General features: G+C 34.7%; 1 protein-coding gene across 2 annotated transcripts in view; it reads right to left on the bottom strand.

Moving 5' to 3' along the window:
- ARAP2 (ArfGAP with RhoGAP domain, ankyrin repeat and PH domain 2) overlaps nucleotides 1-17,910 on the bottom strand; it is a 136,210-nt gene that overhangs the window by 18,624 nt on the left and 99,676 nt on the right. For both annotated transcript variants that reach the window (XM_064449273.1, XM_064449272.1), the window contains 4 exons: nucleotides 12,834-12,908; nucleotides 11,616-11,733; nucleotides 6,883-7,011; nucleotides 493-632 (listed from right to left, as the gene is read on the bottom strand). In XM_064449273.1, coding sequence (XP_064305343.1) covers nucleotides 493-632; nucleotides 6,883-7,011; nucleotides 11,616-11,733; nucleotides 12,834-12,908 — 462 coding nt within the window. The remainder of the gene's footprint in view (nucleotides 1-492; nucleotides 633-6,882; nucleotides 7,012-11,615; nucleotides 11,734-12,833; nucleotides 12,909-17,910) is intronic.

Below are 17,910 nucleotides of genomic sequence, written 5' to 3' on the forward strand. Positions count from 1 at the left end.
GCTGGGAGGCAGAGGAAGATTTTGCTAGTATATTGAGAGCTACTGTTTCTTATAATCTCTTCTATCATGACACTTCTAGGTATAAGAACCCTGTTGCTTGTAATTTCTAAAGGCTTTGTGTGAGATAACAAGAAAAAACTGCATGCAGCTCACTTAAGTTCCATATTACTTCTACTACTGTTCTCTGCAGTAAGTTTTCAAAAAACTAACTCACAAGACAAGCTGTAGGCATTCCTAAACACTGGATTATTTTTAATTTTGAAAGCTTATAGTAATGTGTAATTATGATAGCTAAATGAGCAACTGACACAAACTCCTTTTACTAAAGGATCTGAAATAAGAAGATAAAAATCTTGTACTTCAATCTCAGACTCTAGAAATTGCCATTTAATATCAGAAATGTTGATCCCTTTGTCTTTCTTCTCTTTTTCATATGAAACAGAAAACTTAAGTGAGTGTTTAAGAGTTTGGTGAAGAGTTTGTCTGTTGTACCTTCGTATCCTTATAAAGAAGCAAGTTTCTGTCCCGTAACACAAAATAACGATCTTGAAATTTGTTTCCAGACAGTAGTTTTGATGGTTCTTCTTTGTACTTCAGATTGCCGGCTTTCACACTACCTTTCTCATTTTTCTCTATCAAGAAAAAAAAGAGAAGTGTTCTGTTAAGATTTTTACAACATTGGAAGCTTTAGTTTTTTAGTGCCCCTAGCATCACTGTTTATCAAAAGACTAAAATTACAATTCCACTAACTTGTTATTATGTCATATATAAAAATAAAATTATATATACTTATTAGATATAATTAATTTTATTATATTACATTAAAATACACATTATATATTAATATATATTAGGTATTAATAAGAAAGGTATTCTTAAATATTGACACCATTATCATTTTAAACACTGGAGGAAAAAGTCTTCTTTGTTTCACTTCTAAGATAACATGGGATGAATCCTCCAACACATTTTAATTAAACAATCTTTTCAGAATAGAATGTGCAGTTAAGGCCAAGAGTACGACATGGATACTTTTAATCTCTGTGCTTCAGAGGCGCAAAAATTTTCCATTAAGATCTGATTTTGTCATGAGTCTGTCTACATTTTCTTTTTGAGACAAAATACACATAGAAACACACATATATTGGGTAAAAATAATAATAATAAAAAACCAATTCCTGCACAAAAATCCCCAACAAACCAAACCAAACCCAAACCACAGCTGCAGTCAGCTTTATAAAGCATTTAACTTTGTACTGAAAAAACTTTTATTTAAAAAAAGAAATCAGAACAAATGAATATTTTCAATGTTGGAGACTAGATTTTTCAGCACATTCTCAGCAATTTAAAATCCTAAACAAAATATATAAAAAAAATTACTATTACATACAAACTACTACATCACCACTTCCAGATGCTTTCGGTTTTCCTATTCTGCCAAATATGTGTGTTTTTTTAAACTAGTTTATCAGCTTTTCCCAGCAAGTCCACTTTCAAATAACAAAACCTTCTGACCACTTATTACTGTAATTACCATGCTGATATGACTCATGCATATCAACTCAAACCAAAACAGCACTTTAAGAAAAGTAAGGATCAACAACAACAAAAAAAATATCCTACTCGCATCTTATGAAGTCTTTATGAAAGAGCACAGAATTTAGCAGAATTCTGAAGTTTTCTTTTCTCCTTTAGGTGACTAGTGCTGGAAGCAGACTGCCAGCATGAAGAGAGAGCAGTTAGGCAGGAGATTAATTCTTCTCCATTCCAGTCAACACCATTTCGCCTTTACAAGGGAGCGATACTAACAGGGCTAATAATTCCCTTATCCCAAAACACTAAAAGCCTACTACTTATGCCATATTTTGGCTTTCACTGCCTATTTTATTTTGCTAAATGTAGATATGCAAGTCACTCGCTTATTTAGGAAATATGCAATAAACCTGTTTAGGAGTCACAGAATGATACCACTAGTTTTTATAATATATTATTTTCATGATAGTAAATAAAACGGTAGTGTAAAAGGAGTACGTGGTGTATGAAGAATAGCATCCTTACCCAACTACTCAACTGGCTTTTTTTCATTAAAATTCCATTTACGATTTGAGCAGCTGATATCAAAACTTGATTATTAAGAAGGAACACACAATATAATCTCAAAAAAGAATAACAAAATGTTTTAAATAAATCAACAATAAAAAATAACATAAATATATTTTCACTTGGTCAGGAAAGACAGGAATACAGAAAAGACCAGCTTTCAGCGTTTGCATAATTTTTTTTTTATTTGTGAAGAGCGGTATTACACAGCCACAGCTAACTACACAAATATTCATGCTTTGAAAGCCATGCTTATATAACGTGTACTAAACGAAATGATGTATTTTTTCCATTTTCATACATTCTGCTAAATGAGCAGTCAATATCTTCAAGTACTGCATGATATGCACAAAGCAAGTATGAGAGATGACAATGGAGAGTTAAGAATTTGCATTAAACATCACTAATGACCATAAAATGCAGGGTCTAATACAAATATATAGCATGGTACTGTTTGCAACTACCTGTATTTCAGCATTTATGGTTTTTGTCCTTCTTTTAAAGAACGTGTAGACAGTCCACACATGACTGTTTAGGAAGAGCCCCAACCCTTTAATAGTGAAAAATGAATTAGTGTATTAGATGCATGGCTGTGCATGCACAAAAAGTACATGAGTGATACCCAGTCTCAAATGCCCAACTATGCAAATACACTTTAAAGTGCATACAAAAAATAAAAACCCAGTTAGGTTATATTTCAAAACTCAGAGTCAGATTCTACTATCATTTGTATGGTATAGAGACTTTGTAACTAACCTGAAAAGTTGTATCTCAATCCCATCTTTCATAGTGGCTGAAGAACAGCTGTTTAAAGAGCCAGAATTAAATTATTCCTCCTCCTAACTCTAATTATTTGTAAAAAGAAGATAATTAAAAACTGTGAATCTAATTCCCTCTTGCTTTATATCTTAGTACACACTGAAGTTATGAAAAATATTTGAAAATATAATGGAAATTAAAAAGATAATAAATGTCTTTGATATCATCAAATAAAACCAACTACATTCTAATCAGCATGTTTGCTATGAAAGGAAAATCTCAGAACACTTCCCAGTATTTTCATTAGAGTTTAAGATAGAATCTAAAGCAAGAATCAATACATTTCAACAATTAAAATCAGAAGTGACTTGAATTGCCTCAGTCATAAGTGCAAATATACACACAGAGTTTAAAAACTGCTAACATATTTCCTCTTTGTCAATAAGATTGATTATTTCATGTTCAGAAAAGAATATGAACGCTTATCCACACAATCACAAGCCTTTTTTTTTAAACCATAGCAAATGACAGTAGCGGGATACTTCCACATCTGTACCAAATTGGAAGATTTAAAATTTCTGCACATAGCTCTTGAAATGACAAAAACTCATTCTAAACTGCACAGCGTTCCCACCATAACAAATCTATCAAACACTTAGAAAAGCCTGAAGGAGGAAAAATAATAATCCTATTAATTGATGATATTCTATATTCTTTAGAAGCCAGTATTTCATAAGGTAGATCTAAAATAATCATGATGTGTCCCAATCAGTGTGATTTTTCAGATACAAATTTTACTAAATATGCAGAACTTTCTAGAACTTTGCAACTACTAGGAACTAGATGCACTCAATCCATTCAGAATTGATCCACCAATGGATTAGGAGCTTGCTTTTCAAAGAATATCTGTGAATAATAGCCCCTGTTCTCAGCAATCAATACTTCCCACTCAAAAAATAACTCTTTACTGGTAAAACTTCAAGGGCCTATATACACACACTTTATAGTGAATCTATTCTCTCATATTTTTCTAATAAATAAAGCTTTAATGTGGGAAATTTTCAGTTAAGGAGAAGAAAAAGGGTCTTGAAATAGAACTAAGCTGTACAAAGTATCTCTTATACCAAAATATAATGCACGCCTTGCCCTTCTGAACAGCACTTGAAAGAGTGCTCCTGCAACAAGCATGAAAAGCTATGGAGTAAATTGTCAAGACACAATAACTAAAGATCTGGAGAAGAGTGGAAAACTCACCACGAATTTACTGAAACATATCAATACAAATAAACTAACTTTTTTTTTTTCCTGGAAAAGGAGAGTTGATTTCTAGGCAAGAGAAAATATACATCTAGACCTCAATACAATATTGGTATTGCACAACATGAGAAATTAGTTTAAAATGGAAAAAATGAGAACGAGTATAATAATTATGAAAAAGGAGAATGTGCTACATATAAGAAACATGGGAAATGTTGCACTAACAGGGTAGGTAATGATAAGTTGCCAGGATGAGATGAGGCTAAGAGAGTTGTCCCATTAGGTTCACTATTAAACCAACAGTATTTCAAACATCACTAAAGTCTCTAGAAGAAAAAGGAGGAAATTCTGATGACTCAAAGCTCAGAGAACACTAAAGAGAAAAAAAGAGGTCAGGAATATCTTAGTCTGTAAGATTCTAACATAAATCAGAGAACCAAGGGAAATTAATGGAATTCAGTTATAAACATAATTTCATCACAGCCCCATTAATTACTGCAAAGGAGGAGGACATCCATCCACCCAGTTGTCCATTTGTATAGACTGAATCCATTGTTAAAAAAAACATACTTCAAATAGTAGTGGTTGGACATCGGGCCTCAGCCCTCTTACTCAGCAAGGAGGAATTATCCACATAAAGAACATGAAAGAGAAAAGATTAAGGTCTCCCCTTCTTCCTTCAAGCCAGAAGTTATTTCTTGTGCACTTTGAGATGGAAAGCCCTGCTGTAACCACAACTGCATCCTCCTCTAGACACTGGGAGCACCCCCTTCCCCAGTGACCTCATCCTGTGTCTTGTCACTCTGACCCTAATGATGGAAGTACGTTTATCTAAAAAAACTCTTATCTTTTTTCCCTGAAATAGCTGCTTACTTGTTTCAACAGTGTGTACAGATGCAAGACTAGAAATAGAAACAATGAACACAGAATCCTGCACCTACAAAATGTGGATGAATGGTGGTGGCTTTCTGTTCATCTTTGCCTCTGCTTAATGTATACACTGTTTTGCTGAAGCTAGTGAACTTGTTCCTCAGTATTGCTAATGTTTCAGAGTAAATTTACAAGCTAAAAGTGGACTCAAACTCTAACAAGATGAAATTACTACAGAACTGTGTTTATTATTTCATTATAACAAGATGCACTTAGAAATTAAAACACGTTCACTGTGTTCCTTAAAATGGCATTTACTCCACCATGTAGAATTTGTAGAGATCAACACTATAAGTCTGCAATATGACATAGATTTTTCCCTTCAAACCACTAAGACCCTTCAAACCAGTATCACTTATGTCATATGGTATTAATTATTTTAAAACACACCAAAAAAAATCTATGTGAACATTCAGTTGAAAGCCAGTATGGCTAGACTAAGGTCAAACTGAATACAACTGATGCAAACAATTACTGTGATGGGTTGGGCGAACAGAGAGATGTAGAAATTAGGAGAGAAGGAGGGCAAAGGGCAGATCTCTCCTTTAAATAGTACATTTTGTAAATTGAACTTCAGACATTAGCCCAATCCTTATGTGTTTCTCAGAGCAGTGTTTCCCACTGTCCTTATGACCCATTCCCTTTTCTGATTATACCTAAACACATACTGAGTGAGGTGATGGGAGTTCATATATCAAGCTTTTAATGAAGTAGGCTGTTTCTCTCTATTCACTAACTGCTATGACACTTACAGAGATAGCGAAACTCAAACACGAAAGTCATGAATAGCACACTTGTTAAGATTGGTTCATAGCTGTGGAATGTGCTTTTACAGGAATAAAGGATGATGAGAGAAGGCTATTACTTTCAGAATAAGCATAGCAGCGTAACTTTCACTTCTTGAAATCAAGACAGAAGACATACACAGATTTAGAAATTAATACCTCTATGTATGGGGAGGATATCTACAGGAAAAGAAAAGATTACGTATTTGAATAAGTCATTAGATGAAATCAGATAGGTGTTAAACCAGGCATCATCTGTTACCATTGCATGTTTTACAGTGACAGCATACAGGATTTCAGCTGCTTGAAAACAGGATACTAATTTTTGGACATGCTTAACTTCTAAACTCCTGCTTCCTCAAAGTGAATACTACATGTTATTATACAAGTGATTTAAATCCATATATTATGTAAAAAAATAAAATAGGACTGGGGCAGCTTGTAAATAATACTTTTTCCACTATATATTTGAGCTATATTTCCTTTCTTGTGTCAGATCTAAATTCCTCATCCTTCTGAAAGGCCACATACTCTCTAAGTCATTCAGTTGCTTAAGTATGTCATTCAAATTAGCTTTGTGGTTTGGAGTCATCGTATTACATAATGGAAATTATTTCTAACATATAAATTATATGTTTTTTATATAACACAATCATTATATATACAAGATATATGTATATATATTCTACAGAGAGAGAGAGAGAGAGAGTGTAGTGTATTATATATGTGTGTGGACTGTGCAGAACTCCACTATGGATAAAACAGCAGTCTCAAGCTCCACAGCACAAGTTCACAAACTGTGGAATGAATGCAGAATTTCTGTATACTTTTATGATCAAATGGGAGAGCTCATAGTTTGTAGGAAAAAGATGATACGTATTCTCTATGTTTTAAAAGGAAGTCAGCACAACCCTCTGTAAATCAGTAACTTTTATAAAGTAGTAGTAATTCAGATGCTCTGGGACACTTTGCCCCAAGGAAACAGTTATAAAAGAATTGCCATCGTCATGTCCCTACAAGAAATATCTGAAGTTTTAAAAAAGATACATACCACTGTAGAATTTAATCATGTCAGCTGTTAGAAATCTCTTTATTATCAGATATGCAGTGCCAGGCTCTGGTAGTGAACTCCAGTGAAGAACTTGTTCTAGTACATTCTCTGTATAATGCAGAGGACGTTCTGAAAAATGCCAGGGCAAGGAGGAAAACATTGAAATTAAAAAACCATCGAACCAAACAAAAAACAACCAAAATTGGAGGCCCTTAAAAGTTACGTGTGTCTATACACAATACTGTCCCATTCACTTTGAGCTATAGAAGAAAAACACTGCTTTCAGAATACGACAATTAGGCACATCATTGACTTTCTGCAGCAACACCTTTGCTGGCAGAGTCTGCAAAAGTAACAAATATCAAATTAAACAAGCAATAGTCAAATGTTCAGTGACACTTTTGTGTGTAGTTATTAATATTTTCTTATGTAAATACACTAAAACACTGCTTTCAAACTAAACAGAAACATTAGGAACTATCACAGGGCATACCTAAATATGACCAGACAGAACTGAGACCTGCAGCTATACTGGGCCTTGCAGGTCTAGGCTTGATATAAAAATGAATCATCATAGCTACCAATCCTCTGCAATCAAAAACCAACGAATTTGGAGCAGTCACAGTGAAAAAAACCCCATACTATTTGCATAGATTATATTGTTTGTTAATAATCAAAGCAGACTGAGACAGACATTTGTTTTCATTACATTCCTTTTACTAGAAGGGAAAAGTCTTCCTAGGTCTTCTCCCTGTTGCTGTGGTTGGGGAATTTCCATACTTCCACTTTTATATTCCAACCCCATACAAAGAGTACAGCAAGATTAAAATACCAATAGATGAAGGCATGACTAAACTGTATGCATGCACTTCAACACTTCAGTTGCTCAAACACAGATTGTTGATAGATATCATCCACCCTAAAACAGAAACTCAGACCCTTTCACAGGTTTGACAAACTGCAGTGATACACCCAAGTCCAGACAGTACTCCATACAAACCCCGGTTCATATACCAAATAAAAGTAGAGAAGACCTTGCAAATAGTCCCTAAATCTGCATTACTAGATCCAGCAGAAATCTGAGTGTGACACGTACTGCAACACAGCCTGAGGTATCACACAAGGCAACGCTGCTGTGGATGAAGACTGTACAGTTCCTCTCTCTATTAATCCTTCCTCCACACCACACCCTCCACCCCCAAATGCTTTCATCTGCTCAGCAGTAGGTACCTACTATAGTAGGTAGTATATATAGCAGTATATCTATGCACTATAGATAGGCTTAGATTCATGAAAGCACAAAAACTTTAACAATGGCTTTGTGGGCTACAACTCAGAGCAGTGGATCCAAGTGTCATTTTATCTCCAAAGAGATTTTTCCAGAAGTTTTGAGTTCTCATTTGCATACCAACTTATGCAACTCAGGCCTTAAGAATAGGTGGGTACAGCTCCTGGAAAGTCACACCTGTGTGACTGTCATGTTGGGTCAGGCAGTCTAGCCCTGTGTCTCTTGAGTACTGAGGGGAAAAGTATGCTGCCATAATCTCATTTTTCATTTCTGCTAGGGTAGATGAATATGAAATGTCAACAGCTGCTTTGGGACTGTCCAGCACTACACTTTAGCAGAGCATATTTTCCCGAACACCAGAGCTCCAGAAAGCAGCAGCCACAAATAACACATTTCAGCAAGAGAAAAAAATACCTTACCTATAGACTTGCTATACCACTTATATAGAGATTTTTTTAAATTCAGACATGACAACAAAATAGCCTAACAAATATACCATTCTGTAGACAGCAGCTCAATCCCTACTTTATAACACCATTTCTTCTGGCCCTTTTTTTTTAAATGGTCAAACTTGAAAAGAAATTTTTAAACTTTTGGAAAACTGTGGATGCTGATTGATAAAGATAAAACAACTTCTTGCCATTGTACAAAGACAGAAAAATCAATTTCAAGAACTTTACAAATCTAAGGCAGGAAACACTGGCAAATCACCACACCTTCCTAGAACACCATCACTCCCAGAGTAAACACCTACTGTTTTATTTATAGTTACATTTAAGACCATCTGTCATCATGGATTACACGGTACATAAATCATCATGCTGAAATGCATTAGCTATTTTACTGGCAACACACCTCATTTACAAACTATCCATCAAGCACAAATTACTAAAAAAGTTATACACCCTATTTTCTAAAAGCATATGGTATTGAACATTCTGCATTAGGTTAGATAAAATTATCAATCATCTCAACTTTTCTATATGCAAATAATTTAGTTGATTTTTAATACTGCTATTTTAGTATTTTGAACAGCAAGCAGTCAGCACATACATCCAATTACCCTTTTACTTAGGTCATCACATGCTGGTAAATATCCAAAACCAGTCATTTTCACCTTAAATAACACTAACTATCAGGAGAAAATGACTTTTTAGAAAACATAAGGTTCTAATTTTCTTGACTTCTCAGGGGTCGTTTTCAGGGCAGTCTATCTTAAAAAGTAAAATATCTCTTATAGCATTTCAGGATTGAGTGTAACAAACTGAATATCACCATGCACTGGACAGGTACCAGGCCATGACAGGAACACAAGCAGAAATTTAATTTCTGTCAGAAGGACACTCTGATGTACGTCTGAAACAAATATGCAAACCTTGTTTCTGTCATGACATGTCAGAATCTCAACTTATTTGTAAATGCCTTAGATTACATAATGTTCAATGGTGTTTGTTAAATGATACTAGTAAGATCAACCTTTAGCAGCAAAGACTCAAATAGATTTTTAGTTCTTTAGTGTCACAGTTGGACCAAAGACTGCACAGGACTATTTTTCCTCTTTTATTTTTTCTGCTTCAGCTTTTTGAAAATCTGCTAGATTCAGCCATAGTACCACAGGAGTCTTCCTGATTCAGCGCCCCTTATGACACACATTATTTTTATTTTTCAACATTATTAATTCAGTTCACCTGTTCTGATGCACAGATTCTTCCAGAAAGTGGCCCACAGAGCAGGCTTTTGATCAACACAGTCTTTACTGATTGGAGCCAGGTGCTGAGTTATGACTTTAGTTTGCTTTTTGCTTGTTTGTTTTGGTTTTAACACACTGGTATGCCACTTCTACTTTGTGTTGTAAACTCTTGCTTCAATGGGACACAGTCTAATCCCTTGCCAATATTTACTGTCCTATATAGAGTGAGACACTATGACACCTAAGCTTAATTTTGCTGATCTTGCATAGTGACTATCTCAGACGACATTTCTAGCCCACATTAAAATTAGTCATTGCACCCAAATACCTCCAGGAGTGGCTGTGGGGTCTATCTTTCATATTTACTTTCATGTTCTCTCTCAGCTATATATAGTTTAGCTTTCATTTGCCTGTAAATGTTTATCATGTTTAAGAAAATAAAATTCCTTCTTCAAATTTTTCTGTTACTCAGTCAAAAGAAATAGAAGCATCCTGATAACACCTACAAGTACCCTAGAAATCCTAAAGGTAACAGATGCTAGCATTCTTTGTGAGTTGACACTTGCACCTGTGAATCTGGAAATGAACTCTATATTACAGCTCTACACAGTATCAGACTGCAAGATGCAAAGTGGGACCAGGATCATTTATTTTAAGTCAAAAGGGAGAATGTAATTCCATTCTTGTTATTGATACTGCCAAGGACAAGACTGAGTCTATCAGGAATATCAGTAAATCTAAAGAGATTATTTTAAGTGTATCTGAGAATCAAGTACAACAAAACTATTCAAATGATCTTGGAACTTTTAGTAATCTTAGTTTTCTATATTTTTTCATAGGTTTTTTTTCTTAACTTGAAAATAGGTATCTTCACTACAGAAATGAACTAGTCCACAGTTCACTCCTGTAACATGAAAACAATAAGAGCAGCAACTTACTATGAAGTGCAAATAGACGTTCCATTTTACTAAAAACACATTTTGTCCACATGTATTCTTCAAAAAAAAAATCAGACTACAGCAGTAAGTATTCATTGAAGTACAATGTCTTAATTAAAAAAAAAACTCTATTATTTTGTTAAGTATATGTAATTATAAGGTGCAAGCTCCAGCTTGCATAAAGCACTCCCAATGTTAAAACCTCTTTACAGTTCACGAATACTGTGACCGTGTGACATTTGCTCCTGTTGGCAGCAGAACCATATTTAAAACAAATGTTTCAAGATTCTGTTAGATATACTGTACTGCCACTTGCCATAAACAGAGAATGACACAACTTTGTCTCCTTTATCATCTACACACAAAATATTTGACTAAATAATAAAAAAATATCCTTTCCCCTAAGTGCGACATGTGTTTTCTCATTTCATTTTCTGAAAAACATTACTCCCTATAAAATCAACTGCTGACATTCTAATGAAAGCAAGCTGCTTCTTTGAGACTTATTGGTAAGACCTGCTTTTCTATAGCTGATGACTAATGAATTGTGAATCAGGGTAATATAAAGAATATTTTGTCAGCCCCCAATTTATAAGCATTTTAAAACAATTTATCACATTATTTCTAGCAAAATGTAGAAAGAAATCATAAAGATGTCTCAGTAAACAAATGTAAAACAGTGGCATGAAGGCTAATTTTTTTTTTTGTTTCTATGAACTTTTTAGTAACTCTTTAACTAAGCTTTAGATTATGTTAAGTATTGAAAAGTAAAAACAATAAAATTTGAGGAACAAGGACAAATTTAAGTGTCACTAACCTAGTTCTCCATTTTCAAGTACTTCAAAAGCAGCCCAGATATCATCCTTGTTGGGAATAATGTTTTTGATTGCTAAAACATCATTAGTTAATTCTTCTGCTTCCATCAAAGGTGATACCTGTAATATAAATTGAGTCAGTGTATAATATATTACAATTCCCAATTTATGATTTGTTTTTTCAAAGTCTTCCTCCCTGAAATTGACTTTAAAAAAAAAAAAGCAGATATACTGAGTTGGAAACACATAAACTATTTATCAGACTCCAGCATACTTTCCTTATTTTGTTCCATGAAACCAAAGGTATAATTTTTAGCTGACTGATAACTCGGCACGTTGAAATTCCTTTTCTCTACCCTTGAAAAATGGGGGAAGGCGGGAGGGAAGGGGAAGCCTTTGTATGTTTTCTTGGGTATGGGAAGGTAAATATTACCAAAGTACCATTTTTTAATCTTAGCTATGCATATTCCCATTTTTATTCCTATTTTTAAAAAGCATGTCTTATGTGCAGGTATGTATCTAGGTATACCACATGCCACCTATATGTACACACACAGGTGCTAGTGTCATATGCTGGACAGAACAATAAGGAAACAAAGAGGGATGTGTAACATTAAAAAAAAAAAGCATTGCCCTACATTTTTTACTTCCTTCATAACAATATCTGTCCTTTATCATTATTGAAATAAGTTCTTTTTCCTCAGCATCCAAACAATAGAGCACTACTACATGGACATGAGTGCGTTTAAAATATGCTATCGCATACAAGACTGAAAAATCTCAATTACAGTAAATAAAAAGCTTTGGTTTCTTAGTACTCAAGGAGAGGAGATAGCCACTGGCAGAAAGAAAAATCAGGAGGAAGGTAATTTAAATGTACTATTGAATAAAACCAGCATTCACTGTGTACTTGTTAATGTTCTTGTGTGCTGCAGCCATAGGACTGCAAGAATTTATACCACTGTATACTGCAGCAAAACTGAAGGAGGGCGTCTCCCCTTTCAAATTGTGTCATAACATTCTCCATAAAAATGCATAATAAACTGCCTTTACAAAATTCAGCCAAAATAGCCAATTTTAAAAAAAAGTTTAAAGGAATAGTGAGAGATATAAATTCATACCTTCATGATGTAATTACATAAAAACATGTATGAAAATAAATTTAGTATAATTCCTGAGAAAGTGCTTAGCAAAAACACTGTATCACTTCTATCACTAACCCTGATTATAATACTACAGTCTGGCTCCTTTCTTTCCACGTAAACTTCAATAAGCAAGTCTCCAGCCTGGGAAACCTAAAACAAAACACAATTTAAAAAAAATTAGACTGTCTTAAAGATATTTAAATATCCTTTTAAATTGCGAAAGTACATTTATTATCTAGTAGATGACCTAGAATCTACTGAACTCAAACCCTTTTTTCATCCACTTACCTACAAAAGTAATGCAGATGTTGACTCTACGTGAACCTGCACTAAGTTCACTTTTATTTGACTACTGTAAGGAAAATAAAAAAACCTATTCACAGATTCAGGGGGGAAATCTAAACCCTGACTAAAGCCAACAGAATCATATCAAACAAAATGAACACACTTTACAAATACACATTCAAGAGCAAGAAAACTAGGTGAGACATGAAGTAAGTGGAAATTTTAAATTTATATTTAAGACTGCAAAGATTAAGACATGAGTGTATCTTAGTATCTTCAGCTGTCAGGAACATAACTCAGCTTCTGAGGTTAGTCAGGCTCACTTCAGAGCCAAAACAGATGAATAGAATTTAAAATAATGAAAAAAGATGGCCTGGAAACCCAGGCTAACATGAGTTACTTAAAAATCAGAGGTACATTTACAAATAACAGAATATTTCAGCCATATAGCCATATGTACACATCCATAATCAAAATTCATTACTATGAAGAATAATTTGTTATTATTAATCACAATGAAAACTTAGAACCATAGAATCATTAATGTTGGAAAAGACATTTCTAGGATCTAGGATCTTGATCTTGATGATCTAGGATCATCAAGTTCAACCATCAAGCCAACACCACCATGTCTCTAAAACCATGTCCCCAAGTGCCATGTCTACAGGATTTTTGAAAGCCTCCAGGGATGGTGGCTCCACCACCTCTCTGGGCAGCCTGTTCCAATGCCTGACCACTCCTTCAGTGAAAAAGTTTTCCTAATAGCCAATCAAAACCTCCCCTGACACACCTTGAGGCCATTTCCTCTTGTCCTATCACTAGTAACTTGGGAGAAGAGACCAACATCCACCTCACTACAACCTTCTTTCAGGTCGTTGTAGAGAGAAATAAGGTCTCCCCCCAGCCTCCCCTTCTCCAAACTAAACAACCCCAGTTCCCTCAGCCACTCCTCAGCGGACCTGCGCTCCAGACCCTTCACCAGTTTCATTGCCCTTCTTTGGACATGCTCCAGCACCTCAATGTCTTTCTTGTAGTGAGGGGCCCAAAACTGAACCCAGTATCCAAGGTGCAGCCTCACCAGTGCCAAGTACAGGGGCACCATCACTTCCCTACTCCCGCTGGCCACAGTATTCCTGATGCAAGCCAGGGTGCTCTTGGCCTTCTTGGCCACCTGGGCACACTGCCGGCTCATTTCAGCCAGCTGTAAACTTGTCATTACGTAGTTAAAAATGGAATTAAAATAAATTATATCAACCTCTGTTAAAAAGAGCTCTTAAAATTTCTTCAATACATTTCTAAATTTACTTATAATGCTAATGTGTGGAATAATTAGAGGAAAACCAAATAATATACAATAGTTTAACATACTCAATACCAACAAACATAATTTAAGAATGTCTAATAATATGACACAAAGAAATTGGGAAGTCAGTAAATCCAACATTTCATGATCAAGGAGAAAAATCTGATTCATGAGGAGGAATTTAGTATTTTCCATCATTACTAGGTTTGCTCATCTATGACAATAAAATTATCTTCATGGATGAGAAATTACTTTACTTTTCTACAGTTAAAAATGTCTCACATTTTGCCTGCTCTAATTCCCTTGCAGTATAGTCATAAGCGTTTTCAAAAGATTGTAATTCATCCCAGTACCAAAAATATTTTCTAAAACTAAATACATGGTGATGATCAGATCATGTCAACAAAAAAATAAGGCAGAAAGCTAGACCTTTCAGGAGGTGTACCCTTTTATTAATAAACCAATATCAAGAATAATCAAAATAACATTAAGAATAACAACTTCTGTTTTAATTTTGAGAGCAGTATTCATAGTGATGCTGCTTATTTATATATTACCAAAGAGGAAGAGGTTAAGAAATGTAAAAAAACTGCATAATATACAGAATAAGATATGGAGAAAATGATAGAAACAGGCAGGCTTTGGGATACATTTTGATTAATTTACAGAAGCTAAAACTACATTTCTATAGAAAAATAAATGGCAGCACTCAATTTTAAAGAACATTAACATTCTGAAAAACAGTGACTTTAAAGTTAGTTTAGCCTCTGAGAATAGAAAACTAATGGAAACATTTGTGAAGAAAAACATCACAAAGCTACTTTGAAGAAAGCAGCTTAATTATAGTGGCACAGACTCAAAAAAGCTCATTTCGTTGTAAAATTTGCTTTTCAGATGATATTACAGAAAAAGGTTGGAAATAAGAGTGGTGCTGACATTTGATTTCCACTGGGCTCATGTAAACAACCTTATGGAGAGAAAATGTGATGTTAATTACAGCAGCAAACAGAAACAGCTGGCATAAGTATATGGTGGACAGAAAATGAAGAGTGGCTAATGAAGTGCCACCTGGAACAGAACTTCAGTGACATTTTAGTCACGAGAACTTACAGGTCTTCAGCAGAAATTTGGTTCAGTTGTTCTCTGAACACTCTGCATTACCAGCCTAGAGATAATTCTACTATTCTACTATAACAACCTATATACTCAAACATATCCACATCAATGATTTTCCCACAAATATGTGCACATTTTGATGTAGTAATATCAGCCTATCAGATGTTAAATGAAAAGGATTCTTACACACAATTCTTAATTGTAGCTGCTTGAGGCCTAAGTTGCCATTCACCCATGCTGTTACATCATTCAGTCTGTACCACGCCACCACTTTTAACAGTAGCTGGAAGCCCACCCAAAAAAGCTCCCAAAGAGCTACCTATCCTGCATTAGCCTGAAGTCCAATCTCCATGCTATATGTTCTACATGTGCAAGTCTTACATACGCATGGTCTTGCAAACTGCTTACAGGCTGAATGATGGTAGCTACTGACAGAGGAAGTGGGGCAGTTGAATATGTTTCGAAATACCCCTTTCTTTCACTGAAATAATGAAAGACATCAACTTAAAGCTATGCCATTCCAACTAACACTGTTTTATTCTGAAAATGTTTATTCTATTTCAGGTCTGTACTGGTAAATACAGCTCATGACAATTGCCTGGGGTCTGGCTATTCTTTATAGAGTGTTAATCAAAGCATCAAATGCTAAACTGGACTTAACAGCAGCAGTTTAAAAGAAGTTTATACGGCCATGCCTGATAGAACATAAAAGTATAGGCATCTATATAAGCAGGTTTTCCAAAATTATGAGTAATATGCACTTCATACTCATGACAGAAGTTATAAATGTAAAGTATAAAAAAGAAGAAGGTCAATCTTTTTCAAAAGGACTTAGATGTTAGTCCAGGTCTGGCTCTAATGTATTCCCCCAGCAAAACCTACTGACAACATCATGCATACTTAGGGAAATGTTGAATTCTTCCAGAGAAAAAGTTATATATAAAATCTCAAAACATCCTTGTGAACACCTTCTTTTAATCAGTGGGCTTCAGGCAGTAAATTCTTTGAAATAATAGCAAGTGCACCATCTTTGATCAGAATTACTCCCTTTTGCATTGAAGTGGTCCCAGGCATTAGACATCCATGCATTTCACATGTTATGTGCACATGGAGTTTCAGAAAAATGTATTTTTAAATTGAAACCCTAGTTACATTAATCATGTCTGCTACAGAAAAATTGGCAACTGGCATAAAATGTTCCACAGCTTAATTCAGAGGGGAAAAATGTTCGTAGTCACAATCAAATTGCCACAAATGACAGTCAGGCTTTTGAGGACTCCATTCCTCAGTTGTTATATTCAAGGGGGAATAGGCTGACATAACAGAGAGAATGCAGTCCCTATCCTTAAAAGCAGTTCAAACTTCAATTTATTAACCATTAAAAGCCAAAGGTTTTGTTCCAATGTCCATTACTTGTTTAGAAAGCTAAAAAGAAAAAGACACATTTCTGGGGCAAGTCCTCCCAAACAACTAAGGTCTCCTGAGTTCCTATTTGCTAGCTTGACTTCTGGTGACTTCTTGCAGGAAGTGCCATACAGAGTAAAGATAAGCAATGATTTCGTAAGATCCAAAAACATTTTCTAACTGAAACTCAGCATTTCATGATGTCTTCATATACAATATTGACAGAGACTAATGAATAAAATCCAGCATCTCAGGTACTATTTTCCTCATAACAGGTTGTAAAAACATGTACTGAATATTAAGAACTCATGTTTTCCAAGTAGGAATCTGGAATCAATTCAGATACACAATTTTAAAATGTCCCAGTGACCAAGTTTGTTCTAAGAATTTTTCATTACTTATTTTCTTTATAGGGGGAACATCATCAACCACGGCTCTAAGTTACGATCATTGCCCTATTTGGGAAACAGGGAAGTCTATCATTCTGTATACTATTTTCCATTTTATGCCATTTAAGTCTATATTAAAGAATAAAGACATAAAACAACATACACAATTTATAATGCACATCCATTTTGCCCACACAATACAAGTAATATAGCATAAAATATATGATTAGGTCTTAACAGTAAAATATTTCTAGAAGAGAGTGAAAATGGTGGTACTTTACCACAATAATTTTTCATTAGTAATCAATTTGTCTGTCTCCTATTCACACTGAGAATTTCTAGCATGCATAAACAAAGAGAAAATAATCAGAAATATCTGTAACAGTTCACATGGAAAACCGAAGTGTTTGGTCACATAAGGTCTTCAGCAATGCAAAAAGGGACTAAACAGATTTTTCTGGTTTAATTTCACAATAGCAATCTTCAAAACAATCACTTATGTACATAGGTATCCAAGAAATTAGCCTTTTCTATTAAAACATTCTTGGTACCTAAAGTTTCTTTTCTTACTTAAAACTGGTGCCATCTTTGTAAAGCTGAGAAGCTCTATCCATCTAACTACTGAACTCATCCTGAATACACTCCGAACGAGCCC

The sequence above is a fragment of the Phalacrocorax carbo genome, chromosome 4, assembly GCF_963921805.1.
Source record: "Phalacrocorax carbo chromosome 4, bPhaCar2.1, whole genome shotgun sequence".
NCBI lineage: Eukaryota > Metazoa > Chordata > Aves > Suliformes > Phalacrocoracidae > Phalacrocorax > Phalacrocorax carbo.